General features: G+C 41.1%; 1 protein-coding gene across 1 annotated transcript in view; it reads left to right on the plus strand.

Moving 5' to 3' along the window:
- Nucleotides 1–25845, plus strand: part of LOC143988963 (adhesion G protein-coupled receptor F5-like) — a 102879-nt gene that overhangs the window by 12776 nt on the left and 64258 nt on the right. Inside the window, exons 3-7 of the mRNA XM_077488923.1 lie at nt 658–712; nt 1921–2067; nt 9393–9524; nt 10664–10900; nt 15527–15721. Of these exons, the coding sequence (XP_077345049.1) occupies nt 658–712; nt 1921–2067; nt 9393–9524; nt 10664–10900; nt 15527–15721 (766 nt within the window). The remainder of the gene's footprint in view (nt 1–657; nt 713–1920; nt 2068–9392; nt 9525–10663; nt 10901–15526; nt 15722–25845) is intronic.

Genomic DNA, 25845 nt, shown 5'->3' on the forward strand with positions numbered 1-25845 from the left:
AAATTGAATGAACATTTTCCAAGAGTGGTGATTCCATACTTTTTGCCAGGAGTTGTACATTTGTGCATTCCCACGCTCCCACTCATTTTAGTGGGCTGCCAAATGCGCAGGAACAAGCAAAAAAGTACAGCAATCGTGAGATTTAAAATGGCACTGTAGCAAACTGCATGGTACTGTGGTACTATGCGTTTTGGTGGGTACAAACATGCACACGTTTGTTAGATGCATTTTTAGGTGGTGTTAACAATTAATGGCACCTGTGCTCATCTAAAGAGGGCAGCGAATTCCCATGCGGTGCAGGAAATACAAACAGATGATCGTTTCCCTCACCGCAAGTGGGAAGAACTGGCCCTTACAGCTTTTTTTATGCTCATTAAGTATAAGTAATGTCTGGGCACGGGTGCATTCTAAAGACATAGGGGAGGGGCAACCAAATTATGCACCCGCAGACAGAATCTTCTTGTTTCCAAACAGATAGATACATACCGGTATAACCTTTTCTTCTTTGAAGGTAATGCTTTGTTGGTCTGTGTGAACTGCGTTATGTGACACTTTTCATACATTTGAACACTTTGGTGTTCTCTTTTCACATTTCTACTGTTAAATGATAAATGTTGGTGAACAAAAACAACTTACATTTGACATTTATTGTTCCAGATTTTCCATCTGGATGACATCACCCCCATTTCTTTACATCGTGAGAAGCGAGCAGGTAAAGAACTTCAGTCACTTCTGCGTTTTTTTTTTTTTTTGAGTTATAAACAAAAAAATACTGACAATTTTGAAAATAAAAACAATATTTTTTTACTTTCTGCTATAATACATGTAAAAAAAAAAAATATATATATATATATATATATATATATATATATATATATATAAAAATAATTTATTATTCATCAGCTTAGGCCAATATGTATTCTACTACATATTTTTGGTTAAAAAACTGTAATAAGAGTATGTTGATGGGTTTGCGCGAAAAAGTTATAGCATCTACAAAATAGGGGAAAGATTTAAGAATTTAATTTTTTTTTATTGTTTTTACTAATAATGGCAGCAATTTGTGATTTTTAGCGGGACTGCAACATTGTGGCAGAAAAATCTGACCCTAAGTGACACTTTTTGATGACCAGTGACACCAATACAGTGATCAGTGCTATAAAAATGCACTGATCACTGTATAAATTACACTGACAGGGAAGGGGTTAAAACTAGTGGTGATCAAAGGGTTATGTGTCCCCTAGGGATGTGCTTTCTAACTGTGAGGTCGATGGGCTCACTGGGAGTAGAGAGAGAGATCACTCTTCCTGATCACTAGGAACAGCTAATCTCTCTCTCCTCCCCTGTCAAAACGGGGATCCACCTTGTTTATATAAGCAGATCCCCGTTCTGCCTCTTTTCACTGTGATCGGGGGGGGGGTTAGTGAACTGTATCCAATGTATGAACCAACGCCATACAGGTACGTCGCTTCGCACAGCTGGGCCATCCTGCCGCAGTATGTGGGTGGTCCGGAAGTGATTAATATTCAAAGCAAACTCCACCATCCATCCATGTCTCCATGCTTAATTTGGCTGAGAAATCTATTTAACCCCCCCCCCCCCCAGCATTTCTGGTCATGGCCATCTTGAGTAAGGGCAGATGCTTCATGTAACATTCACTTCCTGGAATCCATCTGCCACTAGCTCAGGCATACAGACAGTAGGGTATGCTTATCTGAGAAATCCCTCCTCCCCTCCTGAAGAATTTGCTTAGGCCAGAAAACAGAAGTTAACTGAAGAAATGTAAAACAAGTAAATATAATACAGAATATATATACTTTTAGTAGTGGTGCCCCCATATTCACATATCATTGCAAACCAATTTCCTATTTAAGGCATTTTAATATCTATATGACCTCATCTGTTTTTCTATCATGGCAGCCAACCAGGATATGCCCAGCTATGAAGTTGAAATTGAAATAAGCTTCCCTGATGCTGGTTCGACTACACAATATGCAAATGTTATGCAGAATATGAATGCTTTGCTGCCAAATACTATAGTGATAACCAGTGTAGCATCCTCTGGGGGTAAGTATCCTGGTGTACTCGTTTTTGCAGAAAGCATTTTTTATGATTTTCTTTTTTCTTTTTGTTTCAAATAGTATTTCAGATGTCTGATCATTTTAACACATGACATAATACATATACAGGATTACTCTGTAAAGCAGTGCAAAAAGGGTTGGTAATGGTAAACAAATGTGGCTGCCTCTTCAAACCCTTTTCATTGTATAAGTCCTGATATGGTATGTTGGTTCTCAGCGCTGGTAGTTCTGTGAGCATGGCTTTTTACAGTTGTGCAGTGAAGTACAGTATCCTCAGGTGCAGTATACACAATATGAACTAAGAGGGTCTTACCCGGGCGGCATCCCCTGGAGAGCTGGTGGGTTGGCAGCTTTCTGACACAGTAGCGGCACACAGCGGTGTAATTCTAGTTTTGGCCCTACTCACACAGGAGTAGAGCCAGAGTAGTTTCCCTGGCTCTAGTACTCTAGTGCTATTTACTAGCATGCCCTCAACCAATATGGCTGTGAATGGCCACTGGAAGTGCAACATCTAATCAGACAGCTGCCTCTCCTATGACACCTACAGAGGCTGCATGGGAAAATGTTCTCCTTATGTCTCCACTCCATCCGCGAGTGGCAAGGCACCTCATTGCTGGGTGAAGAAGAACTACACCTACCAACATCTTAACCAATCCATATTTTTTATAATTAAACCTCAATTACAACTTTAACACTTACATTTAATCTGGTCAAAAATGTGGGCAGAGATCATGCATGGGAATGGGAATAGCTACACGTGGATGCATGGGACAGTTGTGTATCCCGTGCGAGCAAACACAGCCCTTTACATGGATGGACAGTATGCTTTTGAATGCCCAGTGCAGTAGTCAAAGGATATAACCAAGACATGAATAAGTTGTTTTGTTGTGTCATTAGTCAGGAAGAGGCAAATTCTGGAAATGTTGAGTAGGTTAAGGCAGCAAGATTTAGCTAGTGAATGGGTGTGGGGCCCCAAAGGAGAAGTCAGAGTTTAGGATTACACCTAGCATCCTGTCATGATGATTGTGCTGTTGAACTCAATGGTAAAGTCATGAGGGGGATCGGAGAGGAGGAAATATTAAAAGCTCAGTTTTAGAAAGATTGAGTTTGAGGAAATGGGATGACATCCATACTAATATGTCACTCAGTAAATTTGTGCAATGCGAGGAGATCGAGAGGGAGAGCTGGGGAGTAGAGAGATAGATCTGGAAGTTGTTGGTGTAGAGGTGGTATTGGAAGCCATGGGAGGTTATCAACTAGTGAAGGAAAGAGGTGTAGAGAGAGAATAGAAGGGGCCCAAGGACAGAGCCTTGGGGTACCCCAACAAAGAGAGGAAGAGGAGTGGAGGAGGTGATGTTGTATGTGAGGCTGAAAGAGCACTGAGATAGGTAAGAGGAGAACCAGGAAAGAGCAGAGTCACGGAGGCCAAGGGAGTGTAATTTATTTAGAAGGATCAGGTAGTCAACTGTGTCAAAGTCAGTGGAAGATCTAATGCCGCATACACACGACCGAACGTTTCGAGGGACTAGGTCCGACGGACTTTCGGCGGAGTTCTGACGGAGTTCTGACAGAGTTCTGACGGACTTTCCAAATGAACTGACTTGGCCACACACAATCACACCAAAGTCAGACGGGATTCGATCGTGATGACGTACGACCGGACTAGAATAAGGAAGTTCATAGCCAGTAGCCAATAGCTGCCCTAGCGTCGGTTTTTGTCCGTCGGACTAGCATACACACGAATGGATTTCTCGGTAGGAACTGGGTCCAGCGGAGTTCTGGCGGAAAAATTTGAAACATGTTCCATTTCTAAAGTCTGACGGATTTTTGCAAATCAAAAGTCCACTGCAGCCCACACACGATCGAATGGTCTGCCGGAATCGTTCCATTGGACCTTTGATGACGAAAAGTCCGGTCGTGTGTACGCGGCATTAGAGTATGAGTTTGGAATAATGGTCATTGGTTTTAGCAGTTAGTAGGTCATTAGCGAGTTTTTGTAGGGCAGTTTCAGTAAAATGTTGTGGGCAGAAGTCAGACTGTGGGCGATCGAGAAGGTTGTTGTCAGTGAGATGGCAACTGATACGGTTGTGGACAAGGCATTAATAATAATAATAATAATAATTATTAGATTAGATTATTAGATTAGAAGCTTGGAGGAAAATAAGAGCAGGGAGATGGGTCTTAAGTTGTTCAAACAGATGGAGTCCAGTGAGAGATTTTCTTGTTTTGGGGTAACCAGCGCATGATTGGGGAGGGAAAGGTGCAGGTGGAGTGAGAGAGAGAGAGAGATTGGAGATGTTGGTTAGAGAGTTTTTCATAGAATAGGAAGGGGGCCTTAGTAATTGTGGTAATTGTGGGGACAGGTGGTGAGGTGGGCCTCAGAAAGGAGTTTTGCCACTTCCTCAGTTGTAACAGAGTCAAAAAGAGGAAAGTATTGAGTGTGATGTTGGAGCTCATCACAAATTGTGTTGATCTTGCTTATGAAATGACTGGCAATCTCCTGGACAGTAGGTAATGTAGTGGTACCCCCATGGGGGCTGCTGATTGACTCTATACCCCACTGGCCACCCCCACTCTGCAGACCCTCTCTTACCTCTGACACCTTGGGTTCCATTGTAAAATACCACGTTAATAATGAGAGACTCACCACAAAATCACTGAACCACTATTTACTATGGTAACGAATAACACAAGGAAATGGTATGGTTAAACAATAAATGAACATAGGTAATAATCGACAGAGGTATTATTCAGTGCAATTATATCATACACTCGTACCCAATAACAACCTGATGGGGGTATATGTGAACAAGTGCATAGGGAGATAGATCTTCAAAACTTTTAACACATGTATTGAATACCTTCCCACTGAGACCTCAGCACACAGACCAATGCACAAAGAGAATGCATAAACAGTGAATACAGTAATACAATGCAAGTTATAACTATATCTCACTAAATGGCTCCCCCTAGGTTGCAGTTCAGAGCAATTCTCTAATGTAGAGCAGTAAAGCTTTGTAGAGGAATAAGGTGGTAAATGTTCCTTCATTTCCGGATGCCTTCTGCTAGCCTTATATTATACTGCAGTGTTGACTTGTGTATTTACTTGTAATCCAAGAGAAACAAAAGGGCAATAACTGTAGAATAAGATTCTATTGATTGCTTAGCTGAAGAACTGTTCCCACTTGAACACTCCTTCTTATGTGTGAGCAATACAATACTGACCTTACAGCACAGGGGAGAAAAGCAAGGCCCCGAAGTCTGGTTGTAAGATGCTCAGGTGCAGCAGATCCACAGCCGTGGAGCTACAAGTCTCACCAGCAGTCTGTAGGAAAGAAACTCACTTATGCCGCGTACACACGATCGAATTGTATGACGTACTTAGTCCGTCATACAATCCGGCGGACAATCCGGCGGACTTTCTACCGAACGGACTTGGCCACACACGGATACACAAAAAGTCAGACGAAAGCTTGCACGATGACGTACAGCACGTACGATGGGACTAGAAATAGGAAGTCCAAGACACAGCAAAGCACCCTTTGGGCTCCTTCTGCTGACTTTGCGTTAGTGGAAGTTTGGTTAGAGATGATTCGCGCTTTTCAGACTTCAGCTTAATTCGTCCGTTATTTTTTTTTATTATTTATTCTCGAATTGGAATATTAATCATAAGATGAGGATGAATAAATACATTTGTGATAACTCTGTGTGAATATAAGCAGCAAAGCAACTTCACTTTTCTCGCATTATGAAGAAGAAAAGAATGTGCTATATTAAAAGATCACAAAATTTGCAGCATTACGAATATGCTAGCTTCAATACGAACACTAGTTTTACAAGACAGAGCGCTTCCGCCCTGTAAATCCTTTCTGGGCATGCGCCATTCTTAGTCCGTCGGACTACCATACTGACGAACGTATTGTCCGCTGAAACCAAAGTACGACGGGAAGATTGGTGTGCAAACCGGCCTTCTTAGTACTCCGGACTTCACGCTGAAAAAGTCCGCTGAAGCCCACACACGATCGGATTGTCCGTTGAAATGCATTTCAACGGACTAAGTACGTCATACAATTCAATCATGTGTACGCAGCATTAGCAATACTGCAGTCACTACTTGGATGGGCAGGTGCCTTCTCACCACTGTGGATCCCAGCAAACTGGTAGATTCCATCCGGAATCTCCTTCTGGTGCTTGCATCAGTGAAGATGGTGCCGCTGTGGTGCGCTGCTACTCCTGATGAGCAGGAAAGTAGATGGCTTCAAATGCTCTGAAACACAGGCCGATCCACCTGCTAGACCAGCAGGGTCATCCACAAAGCTCCCTCTGGGGCGGGCAATCCGCCTCTCCGCTGTAAGCCGAAGCATCTCACTTCTGGTCACACACAGACCTCCTGCTGGCAGTTGAATGGCGTCCAGAGAGGCTAAAAGCAGGCCGCGCCTGTCCTTTTATCTCTCCTCCCAGCAGGCTGTGCTATGCGCAGAGCATTGTGTGTCTTGCAGTTCAAACTGATTCAACAACACAAGTCACTTCCTCATACAGACTACATATCTCACAATACATAGCTGTACTTGTTTCTTAAAAGGAAGGAAAAAATCCTAACAGAGTTCAGCGGTCACTAGAGGGAGCCAGATCCTTATTTAAGAAACACTAAACCATTTAACATAATAACGACAGTAACAACCCCTGGGCTACAGTAAGATAGTGGATGGAGGTAGTAGGGAGTGAAGGGTAGAAAGGAGTTTACGAGGATTGGATAAGAGGGCTTTGATGAGAGTGGTGTAGTAGGTTTGTTTAGAAGTGTTTAGGCAGGAGTTTTTGATAAGGGCAGATTTGTAGAGGATGAAATCTTGCAGGCAGTTTTAAGCCATTCTCACTCAAAACTATGGCTGCATCTTTTGTGACTTCTGGTGTCATCTGTTTTCCCAGATTGCATGTAGTGAGAGGAGGAAGTGTGTCCTGGGAGGATGACAGTAAGTTGTTGTAGACAACAGTGGCCAGGTCTGGGCGGGATAGGTGTGCGATTTTGTCATAAAGGCAGTGAATAGTATAATGATGAAGAAGGGAAGGGCTCTTTGTGGGTTGGAGCCAAGCAAGGTTGGAGACAGAAAGAATGTGAAACTGAATAGCAGGTTCAATAAGTCTTAGCAAGGCAGATGTTGATTTCAATCAGGCAAAGTAGCTTAGTGTTGCAGAGATGATTGGAGTCAGTTACTGAGGGCAACATCAAGGCAGATGGGAATTGCAGTTATGCAAATTAGCTTAGTGTTTCAGGGATGAGTGGAGTCAGTTACCTGAAAGGTGCAGAGCAGAGAAGACACGATGAGGGGATGATGCGATGCACTTAGCACAGAAATGGAAATAAATGGCCAGCCTGCCCCCTCGCCAGCTGTCCCCAAGATGAAACTTGCACAGGGAAAACTTATAACACTGGTGCTAATTGAGAAGAAGAAAGCTTTACAAGTAACCATTAGATGAACCCTAATCCTATTGGTTAACATTAAAATAACCCCCTAATCAATATCACAAATGTTAACCCTCTAATCCATATTCCTAATGTTAACTCCTACAGTATTGTGTATAGGTTTTTAATTACAATCCAAAAATTCAACTCCTTAGATAGTTGATTAGGCAGGTACAATGTCATCGCTGGGGAAGAACTTTTTGGACATTTTGGGTACAAACATATAAGTTCAGATCACTCAAACAGGTATATTTATTTCTCTAGAGCAGTGGTTTCTAAACTGTGGCCCGGCACTATTTTAATCACTGACATCAACAAATGGGGCATAATTCCTCCCAATGACACTAACAATGGGCAACAATTCCCGCCAATGACATCCAACAATGGGGCCCAATGACATCAGTGATAGGGCACAATTCTTCCCAATGAAACCAGTGATGGGGCACAATTCCTCTCAATGATACCAATGATGGACCACAATTCCTCCCAAAGATGACAGTGATGGGGTACAATCCCTTTCAATTACGGTACATCAACAATGGGCCACAGATCTTTCCAATGACTCCAGTGACGGGGCACAATTCTTCCCAATGACACCAACAATGGGGCCCAATGATAGGGCACAATTCCCCCAATGACAACAGCGAGGGCACGCATTTCCTACCACCGACACCAAAGATGGGGGAAAATTCCTACTAATGTCACTAACAATTGGAACCAATGACAAGTCAGCAACAATGGGGCACAATTCCTACTAATGACACCAATAATGGGGCACAATTCCTATGAATGACAGGAGCAATGGGGCACAATTACTTCCAATGAAAACAGTGAGGGGACACAATTCCTCTCTCTGACACCAAGGATGGGGCAGTGGGGGTTATTTACAAAAGGCAAATCCACTTTGCACTGCAAGTGCACTTGAAAGTGCACTGAATGTGCAATTGGAAGTGCAGTCGCTCTAAATCTAAGGGGTAGATCTGAAATGAGGGGAAGCTCTGATGATTTTATCATCCAATCACGCGCAAGCTAAAATGCTGTTCTTTATTCTCCTTGTATGTCCCCCTCAGATCTACAGCAACTTTACTTTCAAGTGCACTTGCAGTGCAAAGTGGATTTTCCTTTAGTAAATAACCCCCATTGTTCATTCCAACTGATGCCAGGACATTTTATACTCTACTTCTTAGTAAATGGGGAAAATCTTCACTTTGCAAAGATTACCCAGCCCAGCAAGTAAAATAAAAAAAAATAAAAAAACTGCATTTTTGCTTGCATGTAATTTGATGATGGAAGTCAACAGAGCTTCTGCTTGTTTACTAAGCTCTGGAGCAGCTGCACTTTGCAAAGTGCACAGCCTATTTGTCTTTAGTAAATCAACCCCTATGAGGTTTATTTACTAAAGGCATATAAGCTGTACACTTTGCAGTTGCTCAAGAGCTTATGAAACTAAGTAAAGCTTCACTTTGCAAAGAATACACAATAACATACAAGAAAAAAAAAAACAGCACTTTGCTTGTTCATGATTAGATGATGGAAGTCAGCAAAGCTTCTGCTCATTTACTAAGCTCTGAAGCAAATGCTCTTGTAGCGTGCAACTGCACTTTGCAAAGTGCACAGCCTATTTGCCTTTAGTAAATCACACTCACTATGTCTGTTAATGAAACAAAACCCACAGAGTACCACTATGCCAAAATAGACAGGTTACAATGCCATGGCAGGTGAAATGCGGTATTGATAAACCAGTCAATAATGAAACAGGTAAAAAGACACACAAAAGAGTGTGAACCCTTGGCTTTGTGCATCTAGAGAAAGTTCTTTTAAATTCTCAAATGTTTTTCTTTGTTGTTTAGCATGTACTTTCAATGGATCCTATGCAAACTGTTCCTGTAGTGAGAATTATGACTGCCTTGGAACATCTGGACCATGTGTCAATGGAAACTGTATTTGTATTACCACCCTTCCGCTGCAACAATACTGCATACGTAAGTCAATTTTATTTATATTTGTTGGACCTTGTTAGCTGTTAGCCTTTTACCTGCTTACCCTCCTGACTGCATTGCAGGTGCGAAACATGCACATACTATTAGTTCCTGTGGCTAGGTTGCCACGTTCTCTGGAAAAGAACAGCAAATTTATGATCTCTTTTCATTAGAACAATGCCAACATTTTGCCAGCCAGGCAACATTTTGGCCAGCCAGGTGGCAATCTTACCTGTGGCCCACCTCATTGTTCACCTTTGATCAAGTATAATAAGGAGGTGCACTGTGTCTGTTCAATGGTGCACCTACTGTGATTGGCTGTGCCCACACCCCCCCCCCCCATTACTCTTTATACTGAGGGGTGCATCACGCATTATAGCTTGTGCCTCCTGCCACTATAATACAGAACAATTCGCTCGATTTCTTTAGACTTTTTTGGCACAGTAAGTGTAAACTGTATATAAAACATACAAAATGTTTTTAATACAAAAAAACTGTTTGCTGTAATGATTATATGTACATACCACATAGGACCAGACCGCACTACTCATGGGTCACTGAGCCCACAGGACCAGACCACAACACTCATGGATCACTGAGGCCACAGGACCAGACCGCAATGCTCATGGATCACTGAGGCCACAGGACCAGACCACAACACTCATGGGTCACTGAGGCCACAGGACCAGACCGCAACACTCATGGGTCACTGAGGCCACAGGACCAGACCGCAACACTCATGGGTCACTGAGGCCACAGGACCAGACAGCAACACTCATGGGTTACTGAGGCCACCTTGGACATTTCAGGCTGAAGATGCCCATCAAAAAGCTGTCAAAAATATATGATTGAATTTAAGTCCAACAACATCATTAAATATAATGTATACCACAGAGTATGGATGATGTACAGTGCTGTGAAAAAGTATTTGCTCCCTTTCCTTTTTTTTATTTTTTTTTGCATATATGTCACACCTAAATGATTCAGATCTTTAAACACATTTTTAATATTACACAAAGATAAACCCAGTAAATACAAAATGCAATTTTAAATGATGATATAATTTATTAAGGGAAAAAAGCTGTCAATTTAAGTGATTAGGTTTACAATTGCTATAATCACATCTTTCTTTTTTCTTATAGCAAGGTCAAATATAACAATTTCTCCAGACACCTTTTTCCAAGGAGACACAGTAACAATTTATTGTACGTTCAGTGCGTCTGACAACATTTCCTGGTATTTGAATTCAAGTATGCCAATTTCAGACAAAAATACAAAAACTACAGCACCTTTTCAAAAATACAACATGTCTTCCAATCAGCAAGGCACAACGGTGCAATATTCACTGATGATAAGAAATGTTAATGATACTGATAAAGGTGAGTCACTCCGACTCTAAAACACATCAGTGATGTTTGGCTGTGAACAAGCTAAAATTTCTGTTTGTTTTGTACCCCTGGGAAAAAGGAAGTGAAATGAAAAGTTGCGACCCGCATTCTCCATAAACTGATAAATAAAAAAACAGCAACCTTTGCTCCCAATGTCCATTCCCGGCTGCAGCAATGGTCAGTGTGGTGCATGATTCAGCGTATCACATGGTCCCCTTTTTTTGTATAAACTTTATGTGAAGTGTACAAAACACATGGCAATGTACAGTAGCGTGATGCGCTGCTCTGCCATACATTGCCATGTGATTCAGCATGGTGCATTGCGATAAAATGCATCATGTCTGCATTTTATAGCAGCGCGCTTCAGCACATGTGCATTAGCCCTTAGAGGCAGCCAAACCGCAGCACAGTTGCATTGCAGTGTACCCACAGTTTTCATGTGGGTTAACCCACGCTTTTCCATAGACTTCGGTGCAATGTAATGTTTTAAAGACATTTAAAGTTTTTCTGATTCCTCCCTCCCTCACCCTCTTCAACATGGTAATGCCATTTTTAAAGGAAACCTAATTACATACCTCATTTTAGATTAAGCAATGTCATCATTAGGTTTCTGTGCTTTTCAATGCAATACAGGCAAATCATGGTTGATGGGATAGGCCAGAAGGGTGCTTTACATAGCTTCCTGAAAACATCACCCCACCCTGCTTAAGAACTCCTCTCAGGAGCTGCCAACTGAGCCATCAACTTGTCTGATGCATCCAGTAGACTAGCCCTCTGGAAGAGTTATACAAATATCATATTGCCTTGAGTAGATGTCAGTCTGGAGCAGAGGACTTATCTTTGCAGATTGTATTTGCATGCAGACTGTCCATGATTTAAAAAAAAAATTAAATTTAATAGATGTGAGGGGTTGATCAGGGACAGTAAGATGTCCTCCAGCCTGAAAATGAGGAGGGCTATCCTATTTTCTACAGTGTGCAGTGAATTGAGTAAGGCCTCATGTACTCGGCTGCTCCTAAACTTGTGTTTTTTTGCCAAAGCTGCTGAACTCAACTCAATAAAAGCCAATGGGGTTGATTTACTAAAGGCAAATAGACCATGCAAGAGCAGTTGCTCCATAGCTTAGTAAACGAGTAAAACCTTTGCTGACTTCCATCATCCAATCATGTGCGAGCAAAAATGTTTGTTTTTTTGTTTTTTTCTTGCATGTGATTGGGTATTCTTTGCAAAGTGAAGCTTTACCTCATTCACTAAGCTCTGGAGCAACTGTACTTGCAAAGTGCACAGTCTATATATCTTTAGTAAATCAATAATAACTGTATCAACATAGCGTGATACTGTGTAGATAAACAGTGCTGTGCCCTATTTGGCTTGAAAAGAAATTTGAAAAAAGGGGCTTGGACTTTAGGCACGACCAGACAAAAATATATACTTTATTATATAAACATAGAAAAAAGATATATTAAAATCCACATTAATGAGTCATATACTAGTTAAAATATTGCAACTGTATATAACCAATTTACAACTACATTGAATCCGAAAGAAAAGAATGTCATAGCATTGTCACAATGGATCCAAGAGTGCGGCCATATTGCAGTGAAATTATGTAGACTTGATCTTAGCTCTACGTGTTGCGCTTCTTTAGGAGCATCAGGGTGATATATAATGTGGAATGCATGGAGTATAAAATCATAGCTAAACACAAACCAGAATAGGCAAAGTACAGGGCGGCTTCCGGGGGGTAGTTAGTCCCATCAAGAATTATAGTTTAAGTATAAGGAATCCGTTTTAGTGGATGGCTAGCAATTGAAGGTGTGTGTATGGGGGGGGGGGGGGGGGGGGGGAGGAAGGGGGTTTGTTTGGTAGAGGTATTTATCTCAGATAGCCAATGGCTTATCAGACATGTGGCAGATAAAAAGCGGACGCTAAAAGAGTCCCCACATAGGAATATTTATCGCCACTGATTTTTTAATGGCCCAATTGTAGCAACCTCCTCACATAATCCAGGAGGCCATGTGGACTGCTGAGTGATCTTGTCACAGGGAGCCCTTCAGAAAAACCAGCAGCCACTGCAATAAACACCAAATGCATGTAGCATTTGTTAAGCTACATGATTAGCTACATGCATTTAGTGTTTAGTGCAATGGCGTCTAGTGTTCCTGAGGGGCTCCCTGTGACAAGATCACTCAGCAGGCCAACTGGCCTCCTGGATTGTGTGGGGAGGTTGCTACTATTGACCCATAAAAAATGTGGGGACTCTTTTAGCGTCCGCTTTTTATCTGCAATATGTCTGATAAGCCATTGGCTATCTGAGATAAATACCTCTACCAAACAAACCCCCCCCCCACACCTTTAACCCCTTGCCGCCGAGTCTACGCAGATGTGCGTACTCGGCTTCCGGGGGTTATACCGGGATGATGCCCACACCTGCAGGCATCATCCTGGTACTGTTTTTTAGAGCGGGCGATTTGCTTTCCAGCCATAACAACGATGCGACTAAAAGCCGCTCGGCTGTTATGCCGGAGGAGCGGGAGGGGACTGCCTCCCGCCGCTCTTACCGGTGCTCCCGTTCAATCGGGAGCACTGATCGCACATCCGCCACTTCCAGTGGCTAGGGAGGGACTGGAATGAAGCCATAAGCGGCTTCATTCCAGTCTCCTAATTGTAAACACGGAAGCGACGTCATGATGCCACTTCCTGTTTACTCGGCTGCCAATGGCACCGGATTTAAAAAGAAATACACTATTCAGAATCGCCGAAAACTGCGATCTGAATAATCTGAAGTGTAAAGGAGGGATCGGGGGTTAGACCCCTGATCCCTCCATAAAGAGTGCCTGTCATCACCTATTACTGTGACAAGGGATGCTTACATTCTTTGTGACAGCAATAAAAGTGATCAATTTTTTGTTTTTTAAAATTTATTAATTTTAAAACAAATAAAATAAGATTTTTTTTTTTTATAACGCATACGGAAGTCGCGCCCGCATGTAAACGGTATTCAAATCACACATATGAGGTATCACCGCGATCGTCAGAGCAAGAACAATAATTCTAGCACTAGACCTCCTCTGTAACTCTAACCTGGTAACTGGAAAAAAAATTTAGATACCGTAGTTTGTCGTCATTCTACGAGTGCCTGCAATTATAAAGTGTGACATGTTTGGTATCTATTTACTCGGCGTAACATTATCTTTCACATTTTGCAAAAGAATTGGAATAATTTTACTGTTTCGTTTTTTTTTAATTCATGAAAGTGTCCCTTTTCCCAAAAAGTTGCGTTTAAAACACTGCTGCGCAAATATCGTGTGACATAAAATATTGGAACAATCGCCGTTTTATTCTCTAGAGTCTCTGCTTAAAAAATATATATATATAATGTTTGGGGGTTCCAAGTAATTTTCTAGCAAAAAATATGTATTTTAACTTGTAAACACCAAATGTCAAAAGTAGGCTTAGTCATGAAAGGGTTCATCGATAGCCATTCCTTATACTTAAATTATAATTCTTGATGGGACTACCCTAAGGAAGCAACTGAAGAAATTTTAAAAATGTAAACAAATAAATATATTATATCTTCCCATCTATTTACTAAGACTCGCAGCACAGGGACTAAAAAGTGTTATGACCTGTACACATGGCTGTACATGATGGGCTCCATCGAACTTTTTCCGTCTGAATTTCCGACACACAAAGTTTGAGAGCTGGATCTAAAATTTTCCGACAACAAAATCCGATTATTTAAATTCCGATCGTGTGTAGACAATTTCGACAGACAAAGTGCCACGCATTCTCAGAATAAATTATGAGATGAAAGCTATTGGCTACTGGCCCATTTATAGTCCCGTCGTATGTGTTCTACGTCACCACGTTCAGAACGATCTGATTTTCCGACAACTTTGTGTGCTCGTGTGTATGCAAGACAAGTTTGGGCCAAAATCCATTGGAAAAAATCAGACGGATTTTGTCATCGGAAAGTCCAACCGTGTGTACAGGGCATAATTGTTGATTGAGTGAAATTAGTTCCACCTTAACGGGGGGGAGGGGCTATTTCTAAGGGTACCATAGCAAAATAGGCACATTCATTTGTCTGCCCGCTGCTTGCCTTAATGTTAGTAAATAAGTGGATTACAAATGGACTATCTGTGTTCCTCTTGACTAATCACGTGTACTCAGCCATACCTCTCAACTTTCTGAAATGGGAATGAGGGACACCTATTAGCAAAAGAATGTGGGCATAAGACACACCCCCTGCCATGCCCCCCTTAAATGAGAATTGTACAAAAAAATGCTTGGCGAAACCCACAAGTGCTTTTTTACCACTAATATTCCTTTATACTGGCATTTAAAATTTACAAATGCAGCAATTTGGTAATTGGATGAAAGTTTTAGCACTAGGAAACACTTTTTGATAAATAGTGCATTTTATATACAACTATATAGATCAGACCAAAATAAGGGACAAATGAAGAGGAAAGAGGGACAGAGGGAACTTGTTCCAAATGAGGGACAGTCACTGGAAATCAGGGATAGTTGGGAGTTATGAGTCTCAGCACTTTGGTAATATCCTCTGTTTCCTGGTACATATAAACATTTTGGAACTTTCACTTTCTATAGGTAACTACACCTGCTCTCAAACAACTGTTGGAACACCACTAAATCAAACCACAACCATCAGGACAATTGAAACATTACAGATTCAATCTTCAAATGATATGGACTCGTACTGTGATGGCCCTGCATTTAACTTGACATGCTGTAGTGCTGACATCAGTAAATTTAATGTGAAATGGACTTTGAGTGACCTTTCAGGTAATGCCCCTATATCTTTTTCATTTTAATGGTCTAAGAAACTCAAAATGTGGTATTTATGGTTATCGTAATTATGGTTTTCCAATTAAAACGGAAATTCCTTCCTAAGGGTGTCTTTCATGACAGAACAGACCTTCTTGATTTGCTTCGCACAGTCCCATTTCCTCTCAGGGCCTACTTGGAAGTGCATTACTTTTTAAATGATCTGAAAAGGAGGACCCTTTATAACAGGCCCCTCACACATTTTGAGAAACTTTGTGTTTCCCAGTCCTCATGGCATCATCTCATTTCTACTATCTATGGCTTTTTCATTTGAGATGTTCAGTCTAAGCTATCCTCATTTTCCCAGTGTTTGGAACAGGAATAGAGGATTGCAAAGCAGCTTCTAACACTATGCACAAGGGTTTGTTGAATGTTACTATACAAGAACACAATTTACACAATTAAGGTGTACTTGCGCTGATATAAGACACCAGTCCTGGTTCACTAGATCTTCCCTAACATTCCTAGCAATTGATGTCGGTGCGAGAGAGCGGAAGGCTCCATGTTGCAATTGTCATAAATCCCTTACTATGAAAGGCAATTGTCATAAATCCCTTACTATGCGGATGATCATTGCAGCCCAAATGTGCATTCCTGTTCACTGGCATCAGTGCCAGGTGCCCTCTTTGGGGAAAGGGTTTACACAATTAAACAAATTGATTCAAGAACTTATCCATACTTATTGAACAGACTCTCGTTTTTTGCCCAAAAATTGGCTTATTGGTTCATTTACCAAACTTCTGATGAATATAAGACAGTAATGTCTGAACCTCCCAATTCATTTCATTCAATGTCCTAACTGATTCCGCATTCTCTGAATCTTTTAAAGGCCAATTAGAGTGCCTTCTTGTAGTGGGGCGTCCCTCTCGCCCTTTTATTTGTATTTTTCCTTCCTTCCTAGCTCTATCTTTTTCTTGCTTCTCTGTCATTCTACTTAAATTTTGTTGCCCCTGTGCTACGGTATGTATATCAATTAATAAAAAGTGACTGCTGCTGTGGTATAAGGCACAAGAATCCTCTAGAATATAAGATGTAAACCCAGAGCTGTCAAACCATTTATATAATACTATACTCTTATTTACAACACCTAAAAGTTAAATTTTCTCTGCAAGTGCCATAAATAATATATTTGTAAAGAAAATATTAAAATGATGCATCTATTATAAACACCATAACAGTGCAATTTATATATCATGTCAATAAGTGAATAAAATACGGTAAGTCCTTCAAAGTGCTGTTCTTAGTTTCATATATCTGTGCCAACGGTGAAAGTGCAGTTCTGTGCTTCCCTCCTCCTGTACCCTCAATCACCAACTTGTCATGAAAACAGCACCTGTGAGGGAACTACTAGTCATCAGGTCCCAAAGATAGCAAGTTCACTTCTGTCACTTAACTACTTTAGCCCCGGACCAATTTGCAGCCAAAGGACCAAGCCCCTTTTTGCGATTCCGCACTGCGTAGCTTTAACTGACAATTGCGCGGTCATGCGACGTGGCTCCCAAACAAAATTGGCGTCCTTTTTTTCCTACAAATAGAGGTTTCTTTTGGTGGTATTTGATCACCTCTACGTTTTTTATTTTTTGTGCTATAAACAAAAATAGAGCGACAATTTTGAAAAAAATTCAATAATTTTTACTTTTTGCTATAATAAATATCACCAAAAAATATATAAAAAAACATTTTTTTTCCTCAGTTTAGGCCGATACGTATTCTTCTACATATTTTTGGTAAAAAAAAAAATCACAATTAGCGATTGATTGGTTTGCGCAAAAGTTATAGCGTTTACAAAATAGGGGATAGTTTTATAGCATTTTTATTCATTTTTTTTTTTTTACTAGTAATGGCGGCGATCAGCGATTTTTATTGTGACTTCAACATTATGGCGGACACATCGGACATTTTTGACACATTTTTGGGACCATTGTCATTTATACAGCAATCAGTGCTATTTAAATGTACTGATTCCTGTGTAAATGACACTGGCAGTGAAGGAGTTAACCACTAGGGGGCAGTGTAGGGGTTATGAGTGATGTTGTGTGTTTTTTTTTATTGTAGGGGCGTGGCCTGGCATGTGACGTCACTGATCGTCTTTCCCTATAAAAGGGAACAGATGATCGGTGACAGCCACACTGGGAAGCATGGGGAGAGGTTTGTTTACACAGACCTCTACTCGTTCTTCAGCTCTGTGACCCGACCGCCTGACACCAGTAGCGATCGGGTCCGCTGGTCCCACGGCCGTGGTCACGGAGCGCAGGACTGGGTAGGAGCTCAGGACCCACGGCTGGGCACTTAAAGAGCCACGTACAGGTACGTGATTGTGCCCAACAGTGCCATTCTGCCAAAGTATATCGGCGTGAGGCGGTCCTTAAGTGGTTAAACACCTCAACAGGTTGTACAGGTTCCTCACATGTATATTTTTATGGAAAAAGAATCAGGAGAGATCCATAGTGTGATTCAATTTTATTAAAAAGAAGTGTTAAAACAAATTACACTTACATCATAAGCATATGTGTATGGATAAATAGGAGAGCTTCACTGGTGTGCTTCTGGAAGATGGCTATTGTAAGTGTTCAATTTGTTTTTAACACTACTTTTTAATAAAATGGAATCATACTATGGATCTCCAATAAAAAGAAAAACAATCAGCGCACACATGTATAATATGAACAAACAAATTTGCAAGCTGAACACCAAAAGGAGCAATACAAAAAACACCTTAATAACACATCAATTAATATAAATAGTGCAGCGCAAAATGCAAAAGTCCACGCGTCTTGATCATATATGACAACAAAAAGAGCATGTAGAGTGAGAACACCACGTGGAAAGGCCGCTGATTGCTTGTATGTGACACTCCTTCCACCAGTAGAAATAAACTCTTACCAGCTCAGATGGACCTCTGAATGTTCAGATGGTCAAATGCGCGTGTTCACACTCTCAGTGTGCAGGGGTCGTTATATCCACATGCGAAAAGAGCAGTACTCCAAATCCTTAAATCACATGCAGCCAACTCCGGGAAAAATTGATTCACTCCAGATATCAGTAGGTGCGTTTGCATGAGCAAAAAAATCCAGGAGCAAAAAAAAAGGAAACATACAAAAAGACGATCTAAGTGTAGCAATAAGTAGATCGCTTTATTAAAATATTCATTAGAATTTAAAAGGTTTCTTATAGCACAAACAAAATGTAAAAAAATCCTTCAGTTTCAAAGTCCACAAAATGAATTGCTGAATAACAGTGAGTTGCTGTCAATACAGCTATTACACCACTAGATGCCAGTAGTGGTCCATAAGAATATCAAGTCTATAGCTGTGCCATGTACAGCGCCAAATGCATTTTAAAATAAAAAGAATGTGTAAAGCAAAAACAACACAGGTTGGACGGCGGGTGACGTCCGTGATAAGCTCCTCCCCCGTACGTACGTTACGTCCTATCAAGGACTTCGTCAGCGGTGGGTGGAGCTATACAGCGTCACCCTTATGTTTATATAGTGAACTGTTGCCATGGTAAGCCTGCAACCTAATCAGACGGCGGTGGCCGGAAACGGAAGACCGCCGCCATATTGGTGCCAAAAAGAACTTGCTTTACATATGGGGACACTTAACCCAAGCGTCCAAACACAGTGCACTGCCATAATTTTATTAAAAATTACTCAAACGCAAGAAACAACACAACAGGAACAGCCCATTGCATATGACTTGCTAAATAGCTACCATTACCACATTGCTAATGCAATGTATGTATATTAAAAATTTATATAATATATAATAATATACATATATTTTTAACCAATATATACCATTTTCATAAAAATACCATTTTCATAAAAATACCTGTGGACATTTCACCCGCCGTCAAAAAAAAAAAACAACAAAAAAAATATATATATATCATTCTTCAAATAATATCACTTATCAGAAATAAAACAATTTAAGTCGAAATCGACATTCAATCCTCCCGGAGTCAGAACCCTAGTCTCGTGAATCCAGAAAGATTCGCGTTGACTAAGGCTTCGAATAAAATTACCTCCCCTCCAATGTTTTTTCACTTTTTCCACGCCCCAGAACTTAAGGCATCGGGGGTCCCTATCATGGAAATATCTAAAATGTTTGGACACATTGTGGGAACGTAGGCCTTTTTTAATGTTGTTTACATGTTCTGCGACGCGGACGCGGACTCCAAGGGACCTAGAGGTCCTCCCTATATATTGGAGACCACAACCACATTCACACTGGGTGCAAAACGAGCACGTACAGGTTTACAGGTCCGTGGAGTAGCTATGGGTGCTCGTTTTGCACCCAGTGTTGCAAATCTCTTTATGGCGCTGTGGGAGGAAGACACCATTTTTAAGAACAGACCCACACAATTGAAATGCTACCAACGATATATAAACGATCTGATTATGGTGTGGGAAGGTGACCTATTGAGCCTGGAGATGTTTATGTCCAGGCTTAATGGGAACACCAAGAACATCAAACTCACTTGGAATGCAGATCCCTTGAGTATTACTTTTTTAGATCTAGAGATCTTCAAGGAAGGCTCTTGCTTCAAAACCAAAAATTATTTCAAACCGACAGACAGGAATGGATACATACCATTAGATAGTTGTCATCATCGCTCTTGGTTATGTAACATTCCTAGGGGTCAGTTTATTCGGTTGAGGTGCAATTGTTCCCGTTTAGAGGATTATTGCGCACAATCCAATGTCCTGGCCAAACGTTTTTTGCAGAAGGGATATAATCCAGAAATTATAGATAGCCAAAAACTTAATGTAGGTAGTTTAGACAGAGCGGCCTTGGTCGCTAATCTCCCTAAGACTAGCGATGATTATCGCAAAAAGCCTATGAACAATGATTTCAGGATGATCTTGGATTATAACATTCAATATAGAAAATTTGAGAAAATTATTATGAAACACTGGGATATTTTAAAGAAAGACCGTATCCTAGGCCCAGTTCTACCACCCCGTCCGAGATTTATCTATAAAAAAGCTCCCACTTTGAGGACATACTGGCTCCGAGTGTAGTCGATCCACCCGTTATGAAGGAAAATGGGATTTTTTCCTTTCTCACAGGGTTTTATGCATGTGGCAAATGTCCTGCCTGCAAACACTGTAAATTTAATATTAAGAGACGCAAGGATTTTATGGCTTAGATAATGTATCCAATTAAAAATCTCATTACCTGTAACACTGAAGGGGTTGTCTACATGTTTGAATGTGATTGTGGTCTCCAATATATAGGGAGGACCTCTAGGTCCCTTGGAGTCCGCGTCGCAGAACATGTAAACAACATTAAAAAAGGCCTACGTTCCCACAATGTGTCCAAACATTTTAGATATTTCCATGATAGGGACCCCCGATGCCTTAAGTTCTGGGGCGTGGAAAAAGTGAAAAAACATTGGAGGGGAGGTAATTTTCTGGATTCACGAGACTAGGGTTCTGACTCCGGGAGGATTGAATGTCGATTTCGACTTAAATTGTTTTATTTCTGATAAATGATATTATTTGAAGAATGATATATATATTTTTTTTTTATTTTTTTTTTGACAGCGGGTGAAATGTCCACAGGTATTTTTATGAAAATGGTATATATTGGTTAAAAATATATGTATATTATTATATATTATATACATTTTTAATATACATACATTGCATTAGCAATGTGGTAATGGTAGCTATTTAGCAAGTCATATGCAATGGGCTGTTCCTGTTGTGTTGTTTCTTGCGTTTGAGTAATTTTTAATAAAATTATGGCAGTGCACTGTGTTTGGACGCTTGGGTTAAGTGTCCCCATATGTAAAGCAAGTTCTTTTTGGCACCAATATGGCGGCGGTCTTCCGTTTCCGGCCACCGCCGTCTGATTAGGTTGCAGGCTTACCATGGCAACAGTTCACTATATAAACATAAGGGTGACGCTGTATAGCTCCACCCACCGCTGACGAAGTCCTTGATAGGACGTAACGTACGTACGGGGGAGGAGCTTATCACGGACGTCACCCGCCGTCCAACCTGTGTTGTTTTTGCTTTACACATTCTTTTCATTTTAAAATGCATTTGGCGCTGTACATGGCACAGCTATAGACTTGATATTCTTATGGACCACTACTGGCATCTAGTGGTGTAATAGCTGTATTGACAGCAACTCACTGTTATTCAGCAATTCATTTTGTGGGCTTTGAAACTGAAGGATTTTTTTACATTTTGTTTGTGCTATAAGAAACCTTTTAAATTCTAATGAATATTTTAATAAAGCGATCTACTTATTGCTACACTTAGATCGTCTTTTTGTATGTTTCCTTTTTTTTTGCTCCTGGATTTTTTTGCTCATGCAAACGCACCTACTGATATCTGGAGTGAATCCATTTTTCCCGGAGTTGGCTGCATGTGATTTAAGGATTTGGAGTACTGCTCTTTTCGCATGTGGATATAACGACCCCTGCACACTGAGAGTGTGAACACGCGCATTTGACCATCTGAACATTCAGAGGTCCATCTGAGCTGGTAAGAGTTTATTTCTACTGGTGGAAGGAGTGTCACATACAAGCAATCAGCGGCCTTTCCACGTGGTGTTCTCACTGCACTATTTATACTATGGATCTCTCCTGATTCTCTTTCCATAGAATATACATGTGAGCAACCTGTGCAACCTGTTGAAGTAACAGAAGTGTTATCTTATCGCTGTATTCACGGCAAGCTGGTGAATGAGGGCACAGGAGGAGAGGCGCATGGAACTCCACTTTCACCGTTGGCACAGATACAGTACTGGCTTCCAAACAAAATTGACGTCCTTTTTTTCCCACAAATAGAGCTTTCTTTTGGTGGTATTTGATCACCTCTGCGTTTTTTTTTTTTGCGCTATAAACCAAAAAATAGCGGCAATTTTGAAAAAAAGCATTATTTTAACTTTTTGCTATAATAAATATCCCCCAAAAATATATATAAAAAAAAATGTTTCCTCAGTTTAGGCAGATACGTATTCTTCTACATATTTTTGGTAAAAAAAAAATCGCAATAAGCATTTATTGATTGGTTTGCGCAAAAGTTATAGCATCTACAAAATAGGGTATAGATTTATGGAATTTTTATAGTTTTTTTTTTTTACTAGTAATGGCGGCGATCTGCGATTTTTATCGTGACTGCAACATTATGGTGGACACATCGGACAATTTTGACACATTTTTGGGACCATTGGCATTAATACAGTGATCAGTGCGATTAAAATGATGATTACTGTAAAAATGTCACTGACAGTGAAGGGGTTAACACTAGGGGGCAGGGGAGGGGTTAATGTGTATCCTACTTTGTGTTCTAACTGAAGGGGGTTGGGACTGTGCCGGAAAACTAACAGATCGCTGTCCATACTCTGTATGGACAGATGATCTGACAGTTTCCTGCTCAGAAAACCAGAAACTGTGTGTTTACACACATAGCTGCTGGTTCTCCGTGTGCCCCGAGCGATCGCCGGAGCCCGGCAGCGGTCGAGACCTCCGGGCACTTGCATCGGCTCGGGGAGTGAGCGGGGGCGCGTGTGCCCCCTAGTGGCCGTTTGCACCCTAGTGGCGATTCGCGCAGCCGAGCCATGCTGCCGCAGTACGTAATAGACAAATTAGGGACAAGAGGGTCCCATGATAGCAAAAAAGGGAAGAATCAACCACGGCTTTTGATACAAAGTAAAAAATTGGCTTTATTGAAACGTAGAGGGAGGGGCCACATACACAACATAACCAGTGTATGCAAAAAGGGAATATAGTAAATCCTATTTAACACTGTATATCTCACTAATCATAACAATCCATAAAAATATGCTGCAGCATTATAAGATTAAAAATGCAGGGTATTTCTACAGGAAAAAACACACATCATGTATCCATTGTACTCAGATGAAAGTGACGACATAATTCAATCCATTATTAACTCATTTGTAATGTGGATTTACATATATCCACAAACAGAAATAGTTACACAAGTACCCCAGTACCTCAATTTCAGAGGGGAAAAAAGGGAGGGAAAAAGGGGAGGCTGAGGGAGAGGGGAAACAACTTATCAAGGACAAATCAGAAATAAGAATATGCAGACAATTGTAAAGGCCTGAGCTACGAGGTTAAACCCAATCTTATAGTAAATACAATGAGGGCATTAAGTCAAGTACCCATAATATTTATAGAGTTCAAGGAAAACACTCAGGCTCAATTCGTGGTTGAGGCCTTTTGGCTGAAGGGTGCCAAGCATAAAAATCCAACTTTTTTATTTGCGCAAAAGTACGTTATCAAAATCATCCCTTCGTTCTGATAGCGAAAGGGCAAAAAAGCCCTTCACCATGAGACCTGCGGTCTTGTCCTGATGGAATTTCATAAACTGTTGGGCCACAGGTGCATTACATGTACCTGGTGCCACTGGGCTCCATATGGGGTAATAAATCTCACTGGCTCCATAGTATCCCGTTGTATCTTTTTCTGGGAGAGGAGTAAGTCCGATCGCTTCTTTTGACCTGCGATGCTCTTGACTCGCTTTAAAGTGCGATGGGGATATCCCCGCTCCCTGAATCGCTGATACAGTTGTTTGGATTCAGATTGATAGTCTTCATCTTTTGAACAATTTCGCCAGATTCTCATAAACTGTCCAACCGGTATACCCCGTATCAATGACTTGGGGTGATGACTATCAGCTTGTAGTAGTGTGTTGGCTGCTGTCTCCTTCCTAAAGGTGCTATTAGTCAATTTCCCATCCTCAAGTCAGCACGGGTCCCCGCCTACACCAACAGGACATCGTCAATGTACCTCAGCCAGGAGAGTGCATGGCCGAGGTACATTGGGGAAGCATACACTACCTCCTCCTCCCAGTAGCCCAGATGCAAACAAGCATAGGCTGTTGCCCACAGGGCCCCCATTTATGTTCCCTGGAGTTGCTGGTAATATGTCCCAGAGAACTGGAAAAAAATTGTGATTGAGTGCAAGTTCCATAAGCTCTATTACAAATTCATTCTGGGCTCCCATCTCTGGAAAATGTTTGTCCAAAAAATAGTAAACTGCCAAGATGCCCCACTCATGGGGAATCAATGTATAAAGTGACTCAACATCTATCCCCACGAGGAGGGCATCAGCAGGGAATTCAAGGGCATCTATTTTAGCCAAAACATCGCCCGTGTCTCGTATATAAGAGGTTAAGGACAAGACCATCTCCTTAATCAGAGAATCGATATACTTCCCAACACGTTCCAGGGGTCCCCGTATAGCCGATACTATGGGTCTTCCTAGAGGTGTTTGTTTATTTTTATGTATTTTGGGAATTATGTAAAATGTCGGCTTATTGAAGTCAACAACTTTCAAAAATACATGCTCTTTCTTGGAAATCAAATGTGCCTCAAATGCCCACTGTAGTTTTTCATTGATAAGTACAACCAGGGACTGGAAGGGATCATAGTGTAGTTTTTTGTAGGTAGATTCATCACTTAGGAGGTCTCGTACCTCCCCTTTGTACAGATCCACAGAGAGGAGGACGATATTGCCACCTTTATCACTCTTTTTAACGATAACCTGATGCGCTTCCCTCAGTTCTTTTAATGCCCTTCTTTCCTCAGGGGTAAGCTTATCGTCAGCAGAGGACTCCCAGTTCAATTTATTGAGATCTTCATCGACCAAGTTGAGGAATACCCCCAGCCATTTATTTTTCCGGAATGGTGGCATTTTAGTAGAACGTATTCTCATTTTAGGATCCCTTCTCCATCCCGGTACATCTAGGGTTTCATCTTCTTCTGAGGATATATTCCCTTCCTCTAATAGTGACACCAGAGATGCCAGGGCCTCATTTTCCCTAGGGCTCATGGATGGATCACTTATAGCAGTTTTTTCAGAATAGATCACCTTGAAGTATACCTTCCTTAAAAAAACGCAAAGATCTTTATATACTCCAAAGTGTTCCATATTCGTGGTTGGTGAGAAGGATAAGCCTCTACTGAGTAGGTCAAAATGGCGTTTCTCAAGTTGGAAATCAGAGAGATTAATAATTTTAAGGTCTTCAGTGGCACTTTTTAACATAGATTCATCAGGGGGCGGCTCTGACTCCTGGTGTTCCTCCGCTTTGA

This window comes from Lithobates pipiens, unplaced genomic scaffold, assembly GCF_037356315.1.
Source record: "Lithobates pipiens isolate NorthernLeopardFrog02 unplaced genomic scaffold, aLitPip1_a1.2 Scaffold_18, whole genome shotgun sequence".
Classification (NCBI taxonomy): Eukaryota; Metazoa; Chordata; class Amphibia; order Anura; family Ranidae; genus Lithobates; species Lithobates pipiens.